This window comes from Hyla sarda, chromosome 6, assembly GCF_029499605.1.
Source record: "Hyla sarda isolate aHylSar1 chromosome 6, aHylSar1.hap1, whole genome shotgun sequence".
In the NCBI taxonomy this organism is placed as follows: Eukaryota; Metazoa; Chordata; class Amphibia; order Anura; family Hylidae; genus Hyla; species Hyla sarda.
In genome coordinates, this window is record NC_079194.1 from 156,430,670 (window position 1) to 156,457,484 (window position 26,815).

The 26,815-nt window shown below is 40.4% G+C and overlaps 1 protein-coding gene across 3 annotated transcripts in view; it reads right to left on the reverse strand.

Moving 5' to 3' along the window:
• PHKB (phosphorylase kinase regulatory subunit beta) overlaps positions 1-26,815 on the reverse strand; it is a 297,465-nt gene that overhangs the window by 5,514 nt on the left and 265,136 nt on the right. For all 3 annotated transcript variants that reach the window (XM_056525638.1, XM_056525640.1, XM_056525639.1), the window contains 8 exons: positions 24,569-24,630; positions 22,877-23,036; positions 22,703-22,784; positions 18,907-18,964; positions 8,041-8,131; positions 6,561-6,763; positions 2,960-3,094; positions 1,962-2,091 (listed from right to left, as the gene is read on the reverse strand). In XM_056525638.1, coding sequence (XP_056381613.1) covers positions 1,962-2,091; positions 2,960-3,094; positions 6,561-6,763; positions 8,041-8,131; positions 18,907-18,964; positions 22,703-22,784; positions 22,877-23,036; positions 24,569-24,630 — 921 coding nt within the window. The remainder of the gene's footprint in view (positions 1-1,961; positions 2,092-2,959; positions 3,095-6,560; positions 6,764-8,040; positions 8,132-18,906; positions 18,965-22,702; positions 22,785-22,876; positions 23,037-24,568; positions 24,631-26,815) is intronic.

A 26,815-nucleotide genomic window follows, 5' to 3' on the forward strand; every position in this document is an offset into this window, starting at 1 on the left:
CGGAAGCTCCGCTCCCCAGCGTCCCGGGAGTTTATTGTTCCGGACGCTGTGTGCGGGCTTCCGTGTTCAGGGCCGCCCCTCGTGACGTCATGCCCGCCCCCTTCGTGACGTCACGCCCGCCCCCTCAGCGAAAGTCTATGGGAAGGGGGCACGATGGCCGTCATGCCCCCTTCCTATAGACTTTCGTTGAGGGGGCGGGCGTGACGTCACGAAGGGGGCAGGCGTGACGTCACGAGGGGCAGCCCTGAACACGGAAGCCCGCACACAGCGTCCGGAACAATAAACTTCCGGACGCTGGGGAGCGAAGCTTCCGACACAGGGCAGCGGAGTACTCCTTTAAGAGGAATTGGAGATCCCAGAACTTGATTTCAAGTGTCGAAGGGGTAATTCAGGAATAGAAAAACAGTCAATTTCTTTCAAGAAGTGACAGTTTGCACATCTAGTTTGTCTGTCTTCAGGTTGGGTGTGGTTCTGCAGCTCAGTTCCATTGAAGTGAATAGAGCCAAGTTGTAATACCATACACAACCTGGGGACAGACGTGGAGCTGTTTTGAAAAGAAATCAGCTCTGTTTTTCTATTCCTGGATAACCCCTTTAACACAAAATGTTTGTTGTTCCTGCAAAAATATCTAAAATTCTGTTTTTACTTTCTCTTTATGGGGTATTGTCAAGCAGAACGATGGGGTAAACATGTTTTTTTTTTTCTTTTTATTTTAGAACAAGGCCTCAAAAAAAAAAAATTAAAGGGTCTGAAAGCTGCAACATAAATTATGAATAAAATCATCAGGTCTGTAAACTATCCGCATGCATTGTATAATATTTCATTTTAAGAGCCTCCTAAAGAGAATTCAGCTAAGGGATTGGTTCAGCATAAGGGCAGATTTACTAAGGAATAACAATAGTGAGGCAAAGGCTTTTGGAGGCTGGCCTGGTATCAAAATGAGCAGTAAAGAAGCCTCTTCTCTCCAAAAAAAAAAAACATAGCATCCAATCAGATTGCTTCTTTCATTTTGCAGAGGCCTTTTTAAAATTTAAGAAGTATTCTAATTGGTTGCTAAGGACAACCTTTCCTCTGCACAGTTTTGATAAATCTCCCCCTATGTATGGAGGCAGGCTTTTTTCCAAAGGCAGTGGGCTTACTGTCATGAACTCATTTTATGTCTGAACATCCTTCAAGAACAACATCTCCGAATGAGCCAGGAGCAATTTGGTGATGAACAAATCTTTTCTTAGCATGATGAAGCATCATATCACAAGGCAAAGGTGATAACCAAGTGGCTCTATGACAAAATATGAAAATGTTGGGTCCATGGCCAGGAAACTCTCCAGATCTATTGGGAACCTGTGGTCAAGCAGAGGTGACGTAGGCTGTAGGGCTGTGAGAGATGGTGAAATAATAGAGAGGGAAGGGTTTGAGCTCAGACACAAGATCTAACCACACCTCCTGAGACAGCAGAGGATAATGCATCATCGCTGAAGAGAGCGACCCAGAGACATTAAAAATGAAAGAACTACACAACTTTCTTTTAGGAGTAATTAAAGCAAAAACATGCTGAAGTCAGTACAATTTGTGTCAACACTATATCAGTGAGTTATACATTTTGGGGTGCTAATTTTATTTAAATATAATTTTCTAAAACTGGAATACCCCTTGAAACCACAGAGTCATTTAGCAGTCAGTTATGTCATAATGATTTTACACCCCATGAATATAGCAGCAGATCAAAGTGTGATACCATGTTATCTCAACTAATGTATCCTATGGGGGAAAATGCAAAAAAGCTAACAACCTCCGAGTTGCTGTAGTTGTAGAATATACATGTGACTCCATGCTATACCCCCGTGCCTGTAGCTTCTCATTAGAAGAGAAAATACAAGATATCACACTGTGATCTCCTACAGTGATATAGTCCCAAGGATCCTTCATTTAGAGCTAAGTAGCAGATGCTACAAAATTTATACCTGAGGGAGGAACTTTCCAGCCACTATGATGCCACTGGGTGTTCTCTCCAGAATCTGCCATACCCTGTCGTAGAATCCGGATGGATTTCTGTTCAGAGAGCCGTCTATCTGCCTGCGATTCAGCCAACACCTGTACAGGAATGGAGGGAACCAGTCATGAACACACACTGCAGATATTTTGTATAAGGCAATGGCATTTAGAGGGAAATCCAAACCTTCCAAACAGATATTCTGAAAAGCTGGATATACTATATTTTGCATACTTTAACTTGATCCACTGACAACCTGTCAACCAAATGATTAATCTGTTAGTAGCTCCAAATGTGCCTGGAGATTATTTATTATTCCTATTCAAATTAGACTACAACCATGGCTCACCGAAATTCACATAACTTTGGGGAGTCAAGGAATATTGACAAATTAGCTTTAGGGGTTGCCATAGACATAACAGCTTTCATAGCAACCTGGGCCTAAATGAAAAACATCACTATTTCTATAATACTAATACCATTAAGCATGTTTTATTTTTATACGGCAAGTAGTTAATATTATTCACATTTGCAATTTTACTTAAATCTACAGTAGTGTCTTTGTAATATTTTCATAACATTTAAGGAAAACTGTCATCCTGTTCACCCAAACTAAACTCAATACAGTGGGTTATAGTGTGGGTGAACAGAAGTCCAACGAGGGGTCACTTATATACCGATCACAATTGCAGCAAAGCTGCTATCTCACACTAATAGAGGCACAATGAGAACTGTGTGTTAGATATATTTTAATCTTTTTTTGGCAATAAAAACAACGTTTTAACAATTAGGTGGATGGTAAAATTAACACACACTGCACAAATAACTCCAATTTTCTTCTAGAATGGTCTTTGAAAATGTGGACATTTGTCTTCATGGATCACTGATGGAGCTGTGCAGCACCCATCGTGTAACTAAGAGGGAGAAAGGCAAAGATATGACATAGTTTGCTTCCAAGATGTTTCTTACCTCCCGGACTGCTGAGGCTGCAGAATACAGAGGAGAAGCTGTTTGATCTCACTGGGTGATAGCTGGTAGATGTCCTGCTCTGGCTGCTCCCCGCTGCGGATCTTAAGTTCATATCTCATGGCATGAATTATCCATCTGTAACAGAAGAGATTACAGAAGGAATCAATTCAATATATACTTGCCCCCCTTTCCCTACTAAGACGCCCCCCCTTATGCTTACTCAATGATTATCAGAATGTGGATTTTGGAGGCTGAAATCTCAACATTACCGTGGTTATTTAAAATCTATTATCAGTAAACAGTCTGAATATAAAGTAATATGGTAATGTGAACATTTCTGCATATTGCTGAGAATAGCTGAGTCCAGTGAATCTGACCTGCAGATCCCGTTTACTATGTTAAGATACATTTATTTCATTTTCTGTATCCCCTTGAATTGGATATAATAAGGCTAATAGATAGACCCCGATATGTGAGCAGCTGGAGGAAACAAGACTCTGACCAGTTGAATTTTCAGTGCTTTGATCATTTGTTCACATTATAGATAAGAAATGCAATAGAAGATTGGTAGCTGCTTCTTTTCACTAGAAACATTTACATATTCTGCCTTTCATAACTACAGAGGAAACTGATACTGTGTTATGCTCAGTGCTAGGCCAGAGGTGGTGGAGCATGACTCAAATTTTGAAAGAACACCCAATTCTCCACCCCCTTAATCCCTGAACTCAGTACAAAATGTGACCAGTTTCTCCTGAAGTGCTTCTTTACATAAGCAGACGGTAGGAAAGCAGCAGGGGTCTGTCACTGTATTAGTCGGCAGAAAAGACATTGAGAAGCCTGCCCACATTTGGATGCTAAAGTGTCTGACATCTGCCTCCAATTCTCATAAGGTTGCTGGCAGATCTTGCAGTGTATCACACATATGGACGAAGTCATTCTCTGCCGATACACAGGCAGGAAGGGATGAGGCTAATAAACTCAATAATCCATTACCATTTCCCTAAACTCCTCCCTGATTCCACACACAGACAGTCATCCGAGGAGACAAAGAGCTCTGTGCAGTTACAGCCAATGATGTGTAAGCCAAGGTGGATGGAGGGGTCTAAGGGCAGTGGATAATGAATAATACATTGCTCCTGCTATGGATTCTGACAGTCACTGTAAGGTGTTTTTTAAAGGGGTGGTATAGCTTTCTATGATTAAAAGCTATATAATTTTCTGTATCAATTCTCCTTCCTGTCACAGTATAGTAACCTTCATTGTTTACTTCCAGGGAATAACAGACTGTTCTGCACAACCTGTTAGGAGACAGAGGTCTTATGCTGTGACTGCAGTCTGTCATGCACCATCCCATCCTCTGAAAGTGGACATTAAGGGTCAGTTCACACATCTTTATTTTTGCTGCAGCAGATTTTGCTGCCCCCATTGACTTGGGTTGCAGCAAACCTGCAGCAAAAAATAAGGATGTGTGAACTGACCCTAAGACTATGTTCAGATGGTTATTTCTGTGCAGAATGTCCGCCCGGGAAATACAGGCTAACATGCCACACATTTCCAGCAGGCGCTAGCACCGCTCGGGAATGCATTACCCAGCGGAACCTGCAGTTAGAATGACTATTCTTTCTGCGGATTTTTGCGGCAGGAATTTTGCCACGCGCACGTTGCAGCAGAATCCCATTGAAATCAGGCTCTGAGTGGAATATTCCTGCGGACTTCCGCTCAGACATTCCGTCCTGTGAACATAACATAAAGGTGAAAGAGATCAGAGAAAAAAAAAACAGAGGTCACGCTACAGTTATCCTGTGGTTTTACCTGGACTTGTGCATGATCAAATATTAAAGCCAGGGTCTTACTCACTGAAGGGACAAGGAATGATAAATTGTAAAAATGCTAATGCCCTGAAAACTGTTCAGTTTTTAACTCTTTGGTGGAAACAGGACTCTGAGTGTGGGGGGAAAGGGAGGTATGAGAGTGGATTTCTTCAATCTCACAAGTTTCTATGAACCTTTAAACATTGCACAGATTACGGATTTACATTCAATTAATAAACGCAAACAAGACGATTAATGTCTCGACCCCAATGTACAAAGCTGCAGCTCTTTTAATTAATGAACTAGGACTAACAAGCAAAGCATTAAGAGCATCTGAACCACATGGACATTTTATCTATTTTGCTTTCTAAACTGAAGCCACACTGCTCCCAAATTAGAGGAAACAAATATGTCCCTTTAACTGTCAGAAACCAAAAAATCTACATTAAAAGTTAAACTTTGTTTCTTGGCCTTATCTCCATTGCTATAAGAATTCTGCTATTAGCCAATGGAAACTCTTAAAGTATATATAGCTCCACCTCTCCTTTAGTTACGCATAGCGCAGCTCTTAAATCACGTTTGTCACCTAAGCTCCTGCAATGTGTTGCTCGTCGGCACCAATCATCCCGGTGGAGTTTAAGTTGTATACATTAAAGGAGAAAAATGGGAAGGGGTAACTCAGGATCAGTCCTTACAAAGTGGCTCTCAGTTTTACTTTTGAGTTTTAGACTAAGGTAATGTACACTTTGGGGGAGATTTATCAAAACCTGTGCAGAGGAAAAGTTGCCCAGTTGCCCATAGCAACCAATCAGCTCGCTTCTTTCATTTTGCAAAGGGCTCGTCAAAAATGAAAGAAGCGATCTGATTGGTTGCTATGGGCAACTTGGCAGCTTTTCCTCTGCACAGGTTTTGATAAATCTTCCCCTGTGTATTTAAGAGTCTGGAAGAGGTACCAGTATGTTGGGGAGTATTGTAATGATCTCCCAATGTGAATGGAGTGGCAGTGAGCATAGGTCAGTCATTATAAGAATGGTTCTGTCAAGCGCTTGTTCTATTTCAACTAGAAAGACTGAGCAGAAATCAATAGAGAAGCTCTAAATCAAATTCAAAATAGAAAGCGCTCTGTACAGGGAGGGATCATTCTGCTTGTCAGTAGAGGCACAGGGAAAATAAACACCGGAAATACCAGTCATCGGAAATATTCATCCCTGGAATGGGGTTTATTCATTTATTGTGCCCTGGTTCATGTTTGTAAAAAAAATAAAAAATAAAAATTGCCTGAATTGTTCTCTAAAGGCAGCAATTACTAAATCAGACGTACAGTATATCAAACAATTGTGTATAATGCATTACCACATATAAAGCTTCATGTAGAAAATTGCCTAGCCTATTGTATGATCCATGCACACAGGAATGTAGAAATCAAGGAGTAAAATACATATATAAATCCTGACAAGATTCTGGGCTTCCTGCAAGCCTTCCCGTTTTACAGGAGAAAATTGACGTATGGGAACTATGTGCCGTACATTTCTGCTGCACGTATACACTGTAGAAAACATTCAGAACAGGAGAACGATTTGTGCTGCTGCTTTGTGCCTTCTACAGACTGGATATATTAGTAGCAAATGCTTAGTCGAGAGAATAATATGTTCCTTAGGGGTTTCTAGTCTCTGACTGCAAGCAGGGTTCTTAAAAAATTGAAAAATGAACACATTTTACTACATGTGGGGACAAACCCTCCATGGTGCCAGTCATGTCCAACTGACCCATGTATGGACAGTTGTGCTCACCCAACTCTAATCTTTAACATGCCGCTGAACAGCTGTGGAGTGTTGGAGATGATCCATCCAATGTGGATGACAAGTTCTTGCTGCAGGACGGCCTCCCGATCATCATATGGACTGCACTTGCTGTAGATTATATCCTTTATCACCCCAGGTGACAGCGGGTTGGAGATAACTTCTTCCTCATGACCAAAAACACCAAGAGTGACCTAAGAGCACAAATTACCCATTGTTATAATGGCCTCAGAAAGGTTAGATCCTCCAATCTGAGCACAATGCTTAGGTGACTGTTGGAGGTACACATGCAACGTAACAGAGACCATGCAGTGAATTCTGCCACTAAACGCTATAACGCACACACTGATTTGCATATTGTACATTCCTGGACAGTGAATACACTGGATTACCAGATTAGTCTGTTAGCTATGCCATGTCCTTTCTGAGGTGTCTTGTATGATTTCTGCAACTTTCCTATTCTCACCATTTTTCAAAGTCTGCTTGCTGTCAGTGAATAGGAACATTCCAGAGGCTGTAAACCTGGACAAACCTAATAATTCATGCAGCTATACATTTAAGTTATATCCAATCTAGAGAATCCTCTGGGAACCAGAGAGCCTGGATTTCAGACTGAAACATTTTAACTGTACTGACACATTGTAAAGAAAAAAAAAAAAAGAAACAGAGACCAAAGAGATGTGCCTAGCATGGAGACAACTGTATCAAGTTCTCAGCTGTATGATATATTAGATAGTCATTTGCAGTAAACAAGAATGTTTCCATTCACTGACAGAAAACAGAGATCTTAAAATATCTTGAATTGTGTATGAACAGCTAGTAAAGAAACAAGGAACAGACCAGGGTGCTTCCTAGGGTACTCCTATTGTGTATGAGGAGGCAGATGGGCATGTTATGTGACTGGTGTCTCTTCTGTATCTAAGTCAAAGACTAAGTTTTTGATTTCACAGAGCCAGGTTATGACTTAAGGGGCCCACAGAGCTACCCACTGGTTATGTCATAAATACAGGTTGGAATGTCACCTCTAGGATTTCCTTCTATTGGGAAAATGGCATCCCCTGAATCATATTCAGCAAGCCAAGCTGATCTGGTGGCTTTACACATGGTTCTCTCAATTAAAGCAAACTGGGGTTTGCTTTATCATAGTTGATTGCCACGTCTAAAGTTAGACCACCGCGGTGAAACCGTGGTGTCCCGATCAGCTGTTAGGACACGAGGAGGGTCCCTACCTGCCTCCTCGTTGTCCGATCGCCGATTCACTGCTCCGTGCCTGAGATCCAAGCAGGAGCAGTGGAACACTGATCAATGCTATGCTAGCACACACCTTGGATCACTTTAAAAACTCATTTTCTGCACTATAGTGGGTGTGGAGAAGGACATACTGACAAGGTAAGAAAAAGAGTTTGGTTCCTGATAGAGTACATATATGACTTTAGAGATTTAGAGATAACATGGTAGTTTGAGTACTCACCTGCTTGCCCTGAACTAAAGCATTAGTTATTGATGGTGCAAGGCTGTCCACTATTTTACCTAAAAGACTGGCAGCAAGACGCACAACAGACCTGTAAGCAGAAAACAGAGCAGTGGCACTCCATGTGTGATACATGCATGATTTCTATTAGCACCTGGTAACTTTTGAAAGCTGTGATAACACTTTGAGACTAAGTTCTCCTTTAAATCACTATTTGCATATTACATGAGAAGCGTCTCCATTAGCAGAATGCGACAGACAATCCGTTCTGCCCTCCTACGGACTGTCTGCTGCTAATGAGGAATACAATATTAAAATAATCAGTCAAGCTAATGAACTACAGAAGGCAATTAATGTAGATTTGTGGAGATGTGGTAAAATCACAGGATCAATATATATCTCACAGCAGAACAGAGCAGCTGTGGTACTACAAGTCTAAAGATGCCCATGGCACGTTTGTCTAAACAAGTTCCATGAAGATATAACACTAAGTTATTCTACTTTATATAGAAATTCTACTTTAGAAATATTGTGTCATACTCTAGTCCCAACTAAAGCTGCATTCACTATTGCGTTGGCTGCCTCTTGGAATACATTAGAGAGGTCTTCAGACAACCACATAGTAAAGAGCTTATTTGAACTTCCACAATTCTCTTTATTTCATAATGAATTGTAGAAGTACTGATGAAAAAAAATACATCTCTAAAAACAAAGAAGAAAACTGTTGTCAAGCGCAGCTGCTCATAGCAAAAGCTTCACTCTTTATTGAATCTGGTACACGATCACATCAAGACAAGTGGACACGTAGACAATGACATGTTTCAGCTGGAGATCCCACATGACATGAGTAAAGCATAAATCTAAATATGGTTAAAGGAATAAAGGCATATAAATGGTTGTACACAATATTGACATATACAAAAATCCCAATAATATCAGTGACATCCTAAGATAAGCTTGGAGAATGCATAAGAACCACTACAAGGGAGAATAAACCTAAAATAAAAAAAATGAAAAATACAAGGCAAATAAATGTACAAAAGTCATGGCCAACAAACCTAAGCTTTTGCATATGTGTGTGTGTGTGTATATATATATATATATATATATATATATATATATACACACACACACACACACACACAGTACAGACCAAAAGTTTGGACACACCTCATTCAGAGTTTTCTTTATTTTCATGACTATGAAAATTGTAGATTCACACTGAATGCATCAAAACTATGAATTCACACATGTGGAATTATATACATAACAAAAAAGTGTGAAAATATGTCATATTCTAGGTTCTAGCCACCTTTGATTACTGCTTTTCACACTCTTGGCATTCTCTTGATGAGCTTCAAGAGGTAGTCACCTGAAATGGTCTTCTAACAGTCTTGAAGGAGTTCCCAGAGATGCTTAGAACTTGTTTGCCCTTTTTGCCTTCACTCTGCGGTCCAGCTCACCCCAAATCATCTCGATTGGGTTCAGGTCTGGTGACTGTGGAGGCCAGGTCATCTGGCGCAGCACCCCATCACTCTCCTTCTTGGTCAAATAGCCCTTACACAGCCTGGAGGTGTGTTTGGGGTCATTGTTGAAAAATAAATGATGGTCCAACTAAACGCAAACCGGATGGAATAGCATGCAGCTGCAAGATGCTGTGGTAGCCATGCTGGTTCAGTATGCCTTCAATTTTGAATAAATCCCCAACAGTGACACCAGCAAAGCACCCCCACACCATCACACCTGTGAAGTGAAAACCATTTCAGGTGACTACCTCTTGAATCTAAACAAGAGAATGCCAAGATTGTGCAAAAGGTGGCTACTTTGAAGAAACTAGAATATGACATATTTTCAGTTGTTTCACACTTTTTGTTATGTATATAATTCCACATGTGTTAATTCATTGTTTTAATGCCTTCAGTGTGAACCTACAATTTTTATAGTCATGAAAATAAAGTAAACTCTGAATGAGAAGGTGTGTCCAAACTTTTGGTCTGTACTGTATATATATTTATTAATATTACATGAGTACACTTAAGGACCCATGACGAGCAGTACATAGATAACGGAGAGGTGTATACATGATATGACGGGAAAGAAAAAAAAACTTGTCTAAAAACTGAATAACTATTTAATAATGAAGAATAATGTCCTACCTTTTGTTCAAACCACTTGGATATCTGGTATTTAACCTCAGTATCCAAAAAACTTTCATCCAACAATTTAGATTCCATCCCCCCTGGAAGGAATATATTTATGTTTATTCTCCCTTGTAGTGGTCCTTGAGCAAACTTCAAGCTTGTTTGTTGTTTACATATAAATATCCTTGTTTTCTACCATCTTAGGATGTCACCTATATTATTCAGGTTTTTATATATGGGCATTTTAATGTTCATATACAATATTGTGTACGGACATTTGTCTAGTTTTAATCATGTCACCATTCCTGGATTGATGCTGTAATCATGTCAGCTGGTATGCGTTTTGATATAGATGTATACATATTTGTGATCGTTTGTTCACCTAAAATTTCTCTGTATACGTGTATTACATAAGTGAGTACACCTCTAACATTTTTGTAAATATTTTATAATGACTACATCAACAATACAGTTACTGGGAAATCGGCACCAATCTCTTAGTCTTTCTAGTAAGAAAAGCCAGAAAGCACATGGTGGTGAGTGCTTTATGTCTTTTCATGTGACAACCCTGAAGAAATGACACTCTGCTACAATGTAAATTAGTGAGTGCGCAGTCTATATTGCAGTGTTTAGTATTGTGTTCCCTCAAAATACCTCTACACACAGCCATTAAGGGCTTAACTTTGGCAACAAAAATGTCCAAATTGGGCCCAAAGTGTCAATATTTTGTGTGGCCCCCATTATTTTCCAGCACTGCCTTAAGCATTGTTAGAGTTCACAGGTTGCCACTAGAGTCCTCTTTCATTCCTCCATGATGACATCACAGAGTTTGTGAAGGTTAGATAACTTGCACTCCCCCACCTCCCATTTAGGGATGCCCCCAGATTTTTAATAGGGTTTAGGTCTGGAGACACGCTTGGCCAGTCCACCAACTTTACCTTCAGCTTCTTCAGCAAGGCAGTGATCATCTTGGAGATGTATTTGTAGTTGCCATCATGTTGGAATACTGCCCTGCAGCCCAGTCTCCAAATGGAGGGGACCAAGCTCTGCTTCAGTATGTCACAGTACATGTTGGCATTCATGATTCCCTCAATAAACTTAAGCTAGCCCAGACCATGACACTCCCACCACCATGCTTCACTATAGGCAAGACACACTTGTCCTTGCACTTCTCAAGTCGTTGCCGCCCCACACGCTTGACAACATTTAACCTGTTAAGGACTCAGGGCATACCTGTACGCCCTACGCCCGGTGTTTAAAACGGGGTCACACCGTGACCCCACATCACACCGGGTCGGTCCCAGCTGCTAATGATAGCCGGGACCCTGGGCTAATAGCGTGAGGCACTGATCGCTGTGACGCGCGCTATTAACCCTTCAGATGCGGTGATCAAAGTTGACCGTGAAAGTAAACGCTTCCCGGCAGCTCAGTCAGGCTGATCGGGACATCGCGATAAAATCGTGATGTTCAGATCAGCTAGGATATGAGCGGAGACCCCCTAACCTTGCTCCATCCGATCGGCGTTTGATTGCTCCAAGCCTGAGCTACAGGCTTGAGCAATCAAGCCCCTATCTCGCTGATCCATGCAAAGCTATGGCTTTGCAGGGATCAGAGTAAAAGATCAGTGTGTGCAGTGCTACAGTTCTCTATGGGAGCTACAGCACTGCAAAAAAAAAAGTGAAAAAAAAAGTTAACAAAGGTCATTTAACCCCTTCCCTAATAAAAGTTTGAATCACCCCCCTTTTCCCATAAAAAAAAAAAACTGTGTAAATAAAAATAAGCCGTGTGCGGAAATGACAGAACTATAAAAATATATCATTAATTAAACCGCACGGTCAATTGCGTACGCGCAAAAAAAAATTACAAAGTCCAACATATATTTTTGGTCACTTTTTATATCATGAACAAATGAATGAAAAGCGAACAAAAAGTCTGATCAATACAAAAATTGTACCGATACAAACTTCAGAACATCGCGCAAAAAATTAGCCCTCATACCGGCCCCTACGCGGAAAAATAAAATAAGTTATAGGTGTTAGAAGATGAGACTTTTTAACGTATAAATTTTCCTGCATGTAGGTATGATTTTTTTCAGAAGCACAACAATATCCAACCTATATAAGTAGGGTATCATTTTAACCGCATGGACCTACAGAATGAAGATAACGTGTTATTTTTACAGAAAAATGCACTGCGTAGAAATGGAAGCCCCCAAAAGTTACAAAATGACTTTTTTTTCGTAATTTTTTTCGCACAATGATTTTTTTTTTCCGTTTTTCCGTGGATTTTTTTGTAAAATGACTAATGTCACAACAAAGTAGAATTGGTGGCGCAAAAAATAAGCCATCATACGGAATTTTATGTGCAAAATTGAAAGCGTTATGATTTTTAGAAGGTGATGAGGAAAAAATGAAAATGCAAAAACGGACGGTCTTTAAGGGGTTAAACCAAATAAGTTTATATTGGTCTCATTAGACCACATGATATGGTTCCAGTAATACATGGCCTTAGTCTGCTTGTCTTCAGCAAACTGTTTGCAGGCTTTCTTGTGCCTCCTCTTTAGAATTGGCTTCTTTTTGGGACGAGAGTCATGTATACCAATTTAATGCAGTGTGCAGCATATGGTCTGAGCACTGACAGGCTGACCCCCACCCCTTTAACCTCTGCAGTAATGCTGGCAGCATTCACAGGTCTATTTGCCAAACACAACCTCTGGATATGACGCTGAGCAGATGAACTCAATTTCTTTGGTCAACTATGCTGAGTCTGTTCTAAGTGAGACCTGTCCTGTGAAAGCACTGTATGGGTCTTGCCCACTGTGCTGCAGCTCAGTTTCAGGGTCTTGGCAGTCTTCCTATAGCCTAGGCAATATTTATGTAGAGCAACATTTTTTTGAGGTGTCATGTTACATGTGACCATTGTTATAGAGTGAGAGAGCGACACCAAATTTAAGACACCTGTTTCACATTTACACCTGTGAACTTGTAACACTAAACAATTGCATGACAAGGGGAGGAAAAATGGCTAACTGGGCTCAATTGGGTAATTTCTACTTAGGGATGTAATCCTTTTTGTTGCCAAGGTTTAGATGGTAATGGCTCTATGTTGTGTTATTTTGAGGGGACACAACATTAAACACTTTTATACAGACTGTGCACTCACTACTTTACATTGTAGAACAGTGTCACTTATTTGAGTGATATCACATAAAATAATTACAAAAATATAAGGAGTGTACTCACTTACATGAGATACTGTATATAGGATTTGTTGTTTGTTAGGGGTTAGTATGACTAAGGTTTGGAACCCAACTGCAACATGTCACTATCTACGTGTCCACTTGTCTTGATCGAGTACAAGGTTTAATAAAGAGTGAAGCTTTTACCAAGAGCGCTTGCGCTGGTTTTCTACTGCAGTTTTGTTGTCTTTCCAGTCTGTGTTGCACCAGGCGTTTTTGGGTGAGAGGATTTGGATTCTTTGTTGCTTTGTTTCCGAAAATTGTCTGTGCATAAGTAACTCATATAGTGTAAGCCAGGAAGAGAGAACAAAAAAGAAGGGAGCGCTCCCTTGTGTGATTGTAAACATCTGTCTATTATCCCACACCTTAAGTGTGTACTCACTTTGGTCGGTTGTGAAGGGAGATAGGCACAACTCTATTTGGGGAGGGGAAGTTGATAAGCTGCTGCACTCTCATCCCTATACACTGACTAGCACATGGAAGATCAGAAAACTAGCAAAGGTTTAGAAGAAAAACAGATCTTTGGTGAAGATGCTGCAATTGTATATGTTACATATATACAGGTATAGAAAGATAATCAGCTCACCCCTGTAGCCTTTCAGCAACATGGACCCGGATGGACCATTGTCCCATACGGTCCAGCACTTGCTCAGATGCAAATAAATGTCTTTATTGACTCAACAGGACATGAGAGATGCACAAATGTGACGTGCTTCAGTTGCGTGCTGCGACCTTAGTCATACAACTATTGTGAACATACAGATCTCTTAAATGAGGGAGATAGGAGGAGTTGGACTCAGGTAAATGAAAAACACCTGGGCCCCCTTTATTAACCCCCCTCTTAACTCCTGTACATGGTTTAAAAAAATGATAAGGACTTAACATCTATGTGCAATAAAACCATGGCAAGCAGAAATATATAAAACCATTACATATCCTCCCTATACATACTATTGTGTTCAGTACAATCTAAATATGTCTGTCCATAAAATAGTGTTATAATTATTAGTGATGTTCCCAGAAAATGTTTTCTTTTTAATAAAATAGAATATATCTCTCCCCTATTTAAGAGATCTGTATGTATGTCACAATAGTTGTATAACTAAGGTAGCAGCACGCGACCGAAACTCATCACATTTGTGTATCTGTCATATCCTGTTAGGTCAATAGACACATTTATTTGCATCTGAGCAAGCGCTGGACCTCTCCTCTGTATTTGGATGTCACATATACAGTTCCCACAGAGACAATCAGGTAAATCGGTTTATTTTGGTCAAACCTGTGTAAAAGGGAAGAGCATTTCTTCGCATAATAGCGCCTCCCTTGGATCCATATAATGCCCGAACACTTACTCTCCCGGTATATGTGGCTTATTCTGGTCTCTGTAAAGCAGACCAAAGACCAGAATACGCCACACATATCGGGAGGGTAAGTGTTCGTGTCCATGTACATCTCCTCTTAAAGGGGTATCCCGGGCAAAAATATTTTATCCCCTATCCAAAGGATAGGTGATAAGGTGTCTGATTGCGTGGGGGGGGGGGGGGGTTAAGGGCCCGCTACTGAGACCCTCCGATCTCCCTGTAGTGTGGTCTGTATTGTATTCAATTTTTGTTGATTATTAAAAGTACTGTCTGTTTTCTGCCTTGAACTATGTGCAATTACATTTTCTTCCTTGGAGTTACTACTGAGTTAGATTTTTTTCCCCCTTGGTGTTGCTGGAACTCCACATGCATTTACTAGTTACAGGGATTGCACTTATATTTATGGAACATATACCGTAAGACCCTTCTATATTTACTTTACTTTATACTTGCTATTACCCTTATGATTTGTATGTCTCTTGTATATGTTTTTATTTATATTTAATTAATAAAATTATGTTTTATATGATGTTTTGGTATGTGCGATCTATATTTTTGGAAAGAACTCTGGTATAGAGGGAGAGCTGTTAGTCAAGGCTGGAGGGATGGGGAAAAGCCATGTGGAACTACTGATAACTTGTGGTGTAAATGGTGACAGGTTCCATTTAATACAATTAAACCAAGGTTCTTATCACTTGAAACAAGCGATAGTGGTGGGCTCAGCTACAACATTGGGAGCTGCCTGGTGTAATAAAAAACTAAGCCTAGCAACCAAAGAACAAGTCATACTCCAATCTAAAGCACACAGTGCGCCTTATATTTGTGTATGACTCTTTCTTTGATTGCTTAGAGTATTATCACTTGTCAATGTTTATATATAATCTGGGGCAGTAGAGAAGCATCTCCATGTTTCCACATTATCCAGTGTCCTATAACTCAGCTATTTACCAGTCATCCTGACAAATCCCAGCCATGTGCAGGAACTCTAGAATGATCAAGTTGGTGTCCTCTTAGGTGCTGACACTTAGGGGGACTGTTGTGGTTATTTTATGCTTAATTTGCCCTGGGAATTACACTGCAGAATGCCATGTAATGAGGATAATAAATGTCATGGAGTTAGCCATAGTCACTATGTATAATATATGTGTCAGGGAGCTGCTAACTACTAATAATGAAGCTTTTAAGTCCAGTCCATGCTGCTGCTGGTTAATGGACCACTGCCACATAAAAAAAAAACACGTTTCCAGCTGCAGCACCATTAATCTTTAACCATTAGTACAGTGATGGTTTAGTCTGGAGGGCTGGGAAGCAGCAAACTGACTGCACATTGATGAAATCACAATGCAAAGCTTATTGGCTTGTGTGTGCTATAGTCTCATCTCCAGATGCAGCAGAGCTGAGCGTGTCATCTAGGACAACTCAAGCTGAAATGTATAACTGCAAGATACTTGTTTATTGCTCATTTAAAAATAACCAATAAAGATAACCACTAATATTCAATGTAACTCTGCCTTATGATATGGGCATGCTGTAGTGTAAAATAGGTATACTGATCTAGCAGAGCCAAATTTTACATTTTGTACAACCAGTGCTGCTATGAGGATAAGCTACTGGAGTATTTACACGGGATTGAAGGTAAATGTCCTGCATTATTTTTACTCAAATGCTCAATGTTAAGATGAGAAAGAACCATACTTTCACAAAAGCCATAGTTGCTTCTACTTTTAGGTTATATTTTCAGATGTTAATGGTTAGTTCATGTCAGTTAATCCAAACACGTGCAAATTTTTTTCTTGGCTGTGCCAAGCACAAAGTAATCAATAGCTGCTCTAGAAAAAGCCGACAATATAAGCGGCTTTTTACCTGCTTCCCATGTACCAGAAGCGTGGTGATATGTGGCGCTAAAGATGAGGCTATCATCTGCATGAAGGCAGCAGTGTAACGGACCAAAAACCTGTGTGTGACAATAAATATCAGTCATGGTGAGGTGGAGTTATACAGTTCCTTTTTATGAAACCTTTTCTTTCTCACTTTCCTTGTGTCTCCATAAGCAGGAGAACTTTCAGACCATGTATAAAAGCTGATTGCAATAAAGGAAAATATATGTTATGTTAAACTGAAGGACCGCTCCTGCAGCCAAAACGCTGTCCCATCTTAAACCATAATTTTACAGTTAATGTCTGTATATAATCTATAATGTGGATTAAGCTTGTGAACACTTTGCTTTAATTATCACTTCCACTCCAGTCACAGCTAAAGCTGCAGTCACAAACCTGATGGCATCTAGTGGACCTCACATATTCTAATTTACCACAATAGTGTAGCATCCCATAGTTCCTTTTACTAAACTACATTTGCAGTATATTGGAAAGTTATTTTGCTTTTCAATGGACTGTGTTTAATTCTTAACCAAAATTTCTGCTTGCTGTTACTTAGCGTACTTAGGTATATTTTGTTTAAATCTAGAGGTAGAAGCTCACACTGGTGTATGAAAGAGTATAGATATACATAGGAAGCCCTGTAGCTTTGCCAGTTGGAAATAAACAGTCCCTGAATGTAAACAAGAATGTCTTTACTCACTGACAGCAAGCAATCTTCTTAAAAGCATCCCCAACTATAGATGTACCATTCAGCACCCAGATGAGCCTCACTTTGAATATACCATTCAGCACATATCAGTCCCGTCCACCCCCACCAGAAGCACCAAGAACAGCACCACTAATGAATCATACCATGCAGCACCAAGGACAGTGCTTCCTACAAGCCATCAATAACCACTAAAATAGTGGTACCTATCAACCATACTATTCAGCACCATGGACAGTGCTTCCTACACGCCATCAATAACCACTAAAATAGTGGTACCTATTAACCATACTATTCAGCACCATGGACAGTGCTTCCTACAAGCCATCAATAACCACTAAAATAGTGGTACCTATTAACCATACTATTCAGCACCATGGACAGTGCTTCCTACAAGCCATCAATAACCACTAAAATAGTGGTACCTATTAATCATACTATTCAGCACCATGGACAGTGCTTCCTACAAGCCATCAATAACCACTAAAATAGTGGTACCTATTAATCATACTATTCAGCACCAAGGACAGTGCTTCCTACAAGCCATCAATAACCACTAAAATAGTGGTACCTATTAATCATACTATTCAGCACCAAGGACAGTGGCCCCTACAAACCATTCAGCAGCACAGAGACAGTGCTGCCGGTAAACCATTCAGAACTATGTACAGTGCCACCTACAAACCATTCAGCACCAAAGACAATAGTGCCTACAAGCCATCTAAACACCAAAACAGTGCCACCTAGGAACCATAACATTCAAAACCATGGACAGTGCCCCCTCTAAACCATTCAGCATTACAGATAGTGCTGCCTGCAAACTATCAATAAGTACAAAGGACAGCACCCCCTACAAATGTAACATTCAGCACTAAGACACCTTTAAAGCTATTTAAATATACATAAAAGAGATCACTGCTGCTAAAACATGTCTTCCAAAATCCTGCAGAGCAACATTCTTTTTACTAGTTGAGTAAATCAGTGAAAATTCCCCTTAGCAGCACGTCATCCATAGCTGGATTTTCTCTTACGCAGTCAGTTGTAAAACAATGTAAGGTCAAACGCTGAGAACCCCAATTGGTTGACCTTTCTATAAGTTTCTAGTCATAAAATCCAATAAGGCATTGTCCTCTTACACCTGTTTTCAGAGGGAAGCTGGTGATAGTTGTCATATTATAGGATAGTTACAATGTAATGCACCATGCAGGGCCTATAGGGTCATGAAGTCACTGGTGTTAGGATGATTCATAGCAGGATTATAGTTTAGTAAATGATGGGGGGGTATAATTATTCTGCTGTATTTTGGAAGCTCTGAGGACACTCACAAGTGCTTAGATCATACGCCTGACTGAGTTGCCTTTAGCAAATAGCTGAACTTTGACTGCAGCTCTGGATGTGACTGAAATACAAATTTACTCCACATGTGTACAGTAGATTTCTATGGTAGTCTTTAAATGGTGACATTGTAATAGCACTTACAGAATACACCATTTTCTAATGTAATTCTGTTATAAATGTTCTTCATCACAAAAGGACTTACCAGAGCTTATTGCTACCTGCTTTCCTATAGATTCTCTCCATGAAGTCAGACACTGTACCTGTCAAGGAAAAAAAGAGAAAAAACACCTTTTACAGACAGTTGTCTTCATTTCAGCAGGTGTGATGAGAATGAGCATGGAGGCGGCTAATAACATTGTAACATGCTGCGTCTAATAGAGTTCAAACACACGCAGAATGTTTAATTACCAGAAGCCTTTGGGGTAAGCATTACACTCTGCCGGAATATTTATTGTACACTGTTTACACATTACAGTTCAAAGAGCATGAGACTAAAATTGTTCTGCTCCATATTACCAGCTGAGCGATGCAGATCATCAAACAATAGGGGGGCATTGATTTTACTAGGTAGCCTACGCTCATCTCCTGGGGTGCACAATGGATCTGGTCCCATTGTGTGTAAACAATGCTTAGCCACTGTAGAATGAAAAGTTCTGCAAAGAGTTTGTGTATTATTGTTCAAGATGTCTGCTTGCTGTGAGTGAACACAAACTTCTAATAATCTCGTCTAATATTCAATGCCAAGAATTTGCTATAATTGTATCCAGTTTATGCCTTCACTGATACATTGTTACATATTATTAGGACTGGAGGAAGATTTGTGCTGCTGTTGTGTCAGGTCTAGACAGTCTTATGTGAGTTAAACACAACTACAGTGGTCCCTCAAGGTACATTATTAATTGGTTCCAGGACGACCATTGTATGTTGAAACCATAACTCTATGGAAAACTGTAATCCTGCTTGCTAACCCTCTGTATTTCTTGACAATATACTTATAGAATTTTTAGATTTTTAGATTACTGGACACTGAAGATGGGATTCATTCACTCAAGAATTCTACACTTTATTTAGTATTTTTTATTTAGAACAGTACACGCCTTCACAATAGAATTTGTATTCCAAAGGTGCATTACATCATGAAGCCATCAATATGTATGACAGCCACCCGAATTACATCTAAGGAAAGAGGATGCACTTCTTCACATTGTGCCAACAGCGCCCCCGAAACCCGGTGACATCAGGGCAACTGGTGCTCAGGACAGTAGGAGGTATAGGTTTGCCAGACTGAGATGGGAATCCGCCTATTGCCTGGCTACACCTTGCGCTCGATCGCGCACTGAAGATTGCTGTGCTCTCTGTAACGATGTGGATGGGTGTGCCCACAACAAAGATGGCCGACGATGTGTATGTTCATGTAGGGCGCATGCGCTACATCGCTCTACTCGCAAGGTCATGTGATCCCCTGATAGAGCCGCAGCTTCCGGCTCCGGCTTAGCGGCGTGTGCTGTTTCCCACGGCGTCCTCGTGGCGCTTCTTGTGTACATTCCTGGTGAGTGGACTCATCTCTCCGCCCAGTTAATCATGAATTTAATCTTCACCTGTGCACTACTATTATGTAATTAATATTTTACACTGTATACTGTTAACGCTGATATGTTTGGGAACAGGATCGGCTCTTGTGATTGTGTATCCCATGTATATATGCGTCTTAAACACTCCACTATTGTTATATTTATTGTTATTTATGTACTTTATACACTTTTGTACACTAATTAATGTATTGGATCTTAATGATTGTATACCCTATATATACCTTACACTGAGAGTCATTTATTGCTTGAAAATGGCTGGGTGAGCCAGCTGAAACGTTGCCTAACACGTTTTTTTGAAATAAATCACCTTTTTTTCATTTGGTGTGCCACTGTTTATTTTTGCTTTGTGTCTTGGAGGGGACCCTAACCTGGACCTGACACAGTAGGCACCCGTGCACCTTTTTTCCTCTGGAGTGCTGCTTTCCTGTTCCTTACATCTATGGAAAACTGGTAATTGGTTCTAAAGGCACAAAAATGTCAACCAAATATAGGAAAAAGTGAGAATTAAAGGGGTTATCCAGGAAAAAACTTTTTTTTATATATCAACTGGCTCCAGAAAGTTAAACAGATTTGTAAATTACTTCTATTAAAAAAATCTTAATCCTTTCAGTACTTATGAGCTTCTGAAGTTTAGGTTCTTCTTTTCTGTCTAAGTCCTCTCTGATGACACCTGTCTCGGGAAACGCCCAGTTTAGAAGAGGTTTGCTATGGGAATTTGCTTCTAAACTGGGCGTTTCCCGAGACAGGTGTCATCAGAGATTACTTAGACAGAAAAGAACAACCTTAACTTCAGAAGCTCATAAGTACTGAAAGGATTAAGATTTTTTAATAGAAGTAATTTACAAATCTGTTTAACTTTCTGGAACCAGTTGATATATATAAAAAAGTTTTCTCCTGGAATACCCCTTTAAAGAAAAATAAGTAGATAACTAATATAGATAAAGCAAGTCCTTACATATAAAAAGTAATAAAGATCTGCTGGGAGCTGTAAATCACTGTCTATGTCAGTGTTTCCCAAGCAGGGAGCCTCCAGCTGTTGCAAAACGACAACTCCCAGCATGCCTGGACAGCCTTTGGCTGTCCGGGCATGCTGGGAGTTGTAGTTTTGCAACAGCTGGGGGTACCCTGCTTGGGAAATCACTGGTCTATGTAGAGGACAGGAGCTTCTTCGGGGGGTCCTGTACAGTACACACAGTGTCCCAGTAAAGTAACATGGAGTCGCCCTCACCTGGTGGCCAAAGAAGCAGGTAACCCTGGGACAGGTAAAGAGTACAGAACATGTAATACCTCCCTGTACTGTAGGGGGCGCTACCAGACACCAGTCAGTGCATGCACTTCAGTAATACAGGGGTTTTTACCAGTGGAATGCCCATTCTGATTGTTCGTTTTTTCCAGCCATTGACTCGTTTCACAGATCTGGAATGTCTGTAGCATTGTATGTTGAGTCTGGTTTCAACTTACAATGGTCCAGTATAGACCATTGTATGTTGAAACTATTGTATGTTGAGGCCATTGTAAGTTGAGGGATCACTGAATAGCAAACCCTCAGCTGTGAGTATATTAGGTCAGGAGGGTTTTAAGGGTATTAGAGATCATGAACTTAGTAAGGAATCGAAATACAAAGTAAATTAGAAGGTTGTAGAACTTTTCTCTAAACGTAGGACTATCCTGGCCAAGACATACTGAAGGATGGGTATTAAATTCCGTCAATTTCTGGAAGTGTTATCTCCATTAGGGTCAAGGGGTATATTTGCAAGGGGTAAGGGTGTAAAGCTTTCAGAACAATGGCCCAGAGCCTCCAGGCTCGATTAAGGATAAGTTTTTCTCATTCTGAACATATCATTTCCCATTTCTGGTCGTCCCTGAAGAGGAATTGGCGGGGTGAGAAGACAACTCTCAGAATCCACCTCTTAATTAGCTGCTCAGACTCCTTACCATTAATTGTGCGCACAGGAATTTCAGTTTCAGCATGTAATTGCTCTGAAGCCGAAAATGCAAAATGAAAAAAATAAATAAAAAATAAATCCAGACGAGAGCAGGTGTTTCCTGATCCATGTAATTGCTGCATTAACTCTTAATCTCCAGGAGAGAAAGTCCACATTAAAGAGACAGGATCATTTTCTTAGATAATTTTCTGATATGTTTCTGGGAAAGCCGGGTTATAATCAACATGGCTGTTATTACAGCTTCCAATGGAATTGACTAATAATACATAGATAGTTCTGCAGCAAAATAAAGTGGGGAATCTCAGTAGGTCTACCTTTCCAGATTCCATGAAAGCTCTGTGACAACCTTATGGCAACTCATAGTTGCAGCCATACAGTCACCCAGCTTTCTAAGAGATTGGGGGAGGGATTATAATTCTGATTCTGAATGTAAACTGTACTTTATTAAGCAGTAACTCACCTTCCTTTGTGATAAAATGTGGCCCTTCTCTCTTCAATAAAATACTGAGCAGAATAGCCTGAGAGGCAAGGCAGGTACAGTCCTAAGGAAAGAGGGGGGGGGGGGGGAGGAGATGGCGGTGTTAAAGGATGATACATACAGGCAATACCAGAGATAAGTGACTCAGGGACTCACATTCAGCTTCTGCAGGATTTCATAGGTTGGGCGGTGTTTCCATTCTGCCATGTTGATTTCAGGCTGCTTTTCTCGGTCTGCAACTGGGATGCTGGATTGTCTGTTGACTTTTGAGTGTTTTGGGACTTCAAGCTCCTCGAAGCTGTGGAACTCTGGGATCCTGAGAAATGATTTACAGCAGTTAGGTTGTCTGTGAGCGACCACTGATATGGTACAAGAATCTGATGGGGTGGACTTTTCTCTATGTGGATCTTTTGCAGCTAGGTGGCACTACAGTTGCCACTTATCTCCTGCTGCATTGTTTACACTTGTAACTGACCTCAATAAAGGAAAAAATGTCCTGTAGAAAAAAGATGCATACTGCCATAAAAAAATGCTATACACATTTGCAGAAATGTGGTTACTTCTATTTTTCTGTACATGGGTTACTTACTGAAAATGTTATGTAGAACATGGATGTAGCCTGGCTGGTAACAGAGAGCTATAAAGGTGAAGCTAAGCTGCTAGTTTAAAGAGTACCTGTCATCAACAAAAACTTTTAATATGTTGTTCATAATCATTAATGAAGATATATTGTAATATATCTTCATTAAAAAATATTAATATTTATACCAGTTTTTTCATTTTATACTTTTGGCCACTAGGGGTCACTCTTCTATGCCTGGTCTGCAAGCAGCATCCTATGCTTTTCATAGTAAGTGTACAGCTCTTAGGACTAATGCTGAAAGGGCTCTGGTCCTTCCACAGGAAGTTCAGTGCTCTCAGCTCAGGACTCGCTCCCAGCCTGGAGCAGCACTGTGAGCTACAAGCCTGCACATGCCTCTCATATAACAGCCAGTCACCTCCCCCTCCCCCCTGCTCTGTGTTCTCCCTGCCCCTCACCACATGTTATCTTATACATTGTACTATCTCACTGCACTCCCTGCTCTGTGCCCCCCTCCCCCTGACATTCATCTTAATCACTGCCTCTGTAATTGCTCCATCAGCCCCTGGTTCTCAGCATTGACTTTTTAGTGCAGAGAGACACAGGAGAGAGAGAGAGGCTGCCGTCCCTCCCCTGTACTTAGTCTGTATGCACACTGCAGAGCAGTGTTTCCCAACCAGGGTGCCTCCAGCTGTTGCAAAACTACAACTCCCAGCATGCCCGGACAGCTGTTGGCTGCCTGGGCATGCTGGGAGTTGTAGTTTTGCAACAGCTGGAGGTGCCCTGGTTGGGAAACACTGCTGCAGAGGGAGAGCAGCATACAGGAAGACTGGCAGAAGCAGAGTCCGAGCCAGGCTTCATGTAACATCATACCTGCCGGGACCCGCCTCCTTCCACCCCTCAGAAAGACAGTGCTCCTGAGCTAATGAAGAGGGATAAAAAAAAGGTATTTCCACAGCGTTTTAAACCTCAATAAACACAGGGATAGGCATAGTTAGAGTAAGGGACAGATGGGGAGGGGGATCAGGGAAAGTTTAGATGATGACAGGTACTCTTTAAATATGGGTGTCCTGTTAACACATTAGAATCATCATCAGTAACTATAGTATGTCCCATTGAATTTTATTCAACGGCAGAGTGTTTTTTATGCTGTACCTAAGTGCGGCATTGCTTTAACAAGCTTTTTAGGCAATGCACCTGGTACAGCTGAGAAGAATTTGCCTATAGAGTGGTAGGATCATAGCATAAATATATGTACAGGGACTTACACTTCTGACTCATTGATCCTCAGGAAGTCCAGTTGCTCGACCATTGCTCCAGATATAAGAGTCTGTAGGAAGTAACACATTCAATGAGCAGGAGAATCCAGATCAGGCAACAAGCGGCACCAGGCCCACAGCCCAACCCTAACTGGCGATTGTTCAAAAAATTTTATATTTTTTTCTGCAAATAATACATTATAATTCATTGATAAAGTTAAGTAACTTAAAATAGTTTATTATTACAAACATCATTTTGTTAACTGCGATTTGGAATCCATCAACATGGATACATAGAAGCTTATTTTTAATGGTGTTTACTAGCACATGTGAGAAGTAAAGTAACATTTCAACAGATACATCCTTACTGGCTTAGTGGACATTCCATTATATCCTAGCACCGGCGGGTCATAACCAGCGCCTGAGGCTGATTACTCATTCAAGGTGGGGGGGGGGGGGGAAGGGGGGGGGGGTGAGTGAAAATATATATATATACACCGTTAAATACCGTGAAACCGCAAAAAATTTGAAAAATACCGTGATATACATTTTTGGTCATACCGCCCAACACTATTATACCCTGAACATTTCTCCACTGTATTTCTTATATACTTTACAGACACTAGACCATCAGTTGTATGTAGTACAGTGGAAGGTCATGTTGTCTGTAAGGGAGCAGGAAACAAGTAGAATTATGCAGCTTGGGCTGCAACAAGAGAATATGTATTACAGTGATTCCTCAGGTTACAATATTTTCAAAATACAATAGTCTTTTCAGGACCAACGTGACTTAAAAACCATGCTCAATACAATGTCAGAGACAATATGTATCCACATCAAGAATGAATGGCTGGAAGATCTGACCAATCAGAGCAGGTATATTATTTGTTGAACACCTATATTGCTGAAGTGCATGCACTGACTGGCTGCCTAATAGCATTTTTCTACCCTACAGTAACATACTACATATCCTATACCACCCTGTGCCAGGATGAGGTGATCCCATAGAAACCCGGTGAGTGCAGCTCCATTTTGTTTTTCTGGTACGCTGTATGTACTGTAAGGGACCTTAAAGAAACACCTGCCCTCTATGTAAATAAGAAAATTGTAGCTTCTAACATCGATTTCTCACTTGTTTTAGCTGTATTAAATATTTGCCTTCATTTTTATTTAATCTTCATTTTTTATGACATTTTGGGGTCTTTAGAAGCAATTACTAATTTTCCATAGAGAACGGTCTCAAGATATAATGGTTTCAGCTTACAATATCAATTGGTTCCAAGACGAACACTGTAACTTGAGAGACCACTGTACAAAAAAGCTCACCTAGTTGTATTACCTTACAGTTTGTTTTGGTACAAGTAGGATGGAGGTGGAATGTTAGCTAAGACAAACATCTCTAAACTGCTGCCCCAGTAAAACTACTACCCTGCACCCCCATTGTCCCCTTTCCAAGCCACTCCCACTAGTGCTGGAAAAATAAAGCTTTTTTGGAACCTTTCCTGTAAAAACCCATCATCTAAATTAATTGGTACAAGTTCAGAGCCTGTGGAGGTAAATCACAGCATTAGATGCCACTAAAGAGAATCTTAAAAATATTCAATTATTTTAATGGTTCTCTCTACTTTCTTTAAGTTCTGCTATTAATTGAAGTGGGGTGAGGAGTGGGGGGAGGGGGGTTTAGGGGAGTTAGAACTGATAGGAAAGAAATCCTTTAATTGATCGAGAAAAGCAAACTATTTTACAGTGAACTGCTGGGGATTCATGACAAGTACTGCAAAATGTATGGCCAACTGTGAAAGAGTTACTGTCATTAAAAACAACTTTTGACATGTCGATCAGATAGAGCAGGCCTTAATTGGTTATTTAACAGTTTCTAATGTGCACAGTAATAATGTAGAGCCAAAATAAAACAGTCCTATGCAACTGATTATTAGCATTATTAGCGTCACATTTTCAGATAGTTTACACAATTTTTACTTTGTTTGCATCATGCTTTGCAATTTTTTTAAAAAAAGGGGATGTAGCCTTTGTAAAGGGGGTCGGAACTTTATACTTGAATATCTCCCCCATTACTGTTTTCCTTCCATAGAAGTCTATGGGAGAAAAATGCCAACATTTTATGAAAATGCCATAACCTCAGCATGCACGATGTTGAAAAACTGTGGATATGGCTTTTTATATTACTATTGACTCCCAGCCATTGCCTGGCCACAGTGTTTTAGGCCCAAAAAAGCCATGCTGAAAGTATGGGAT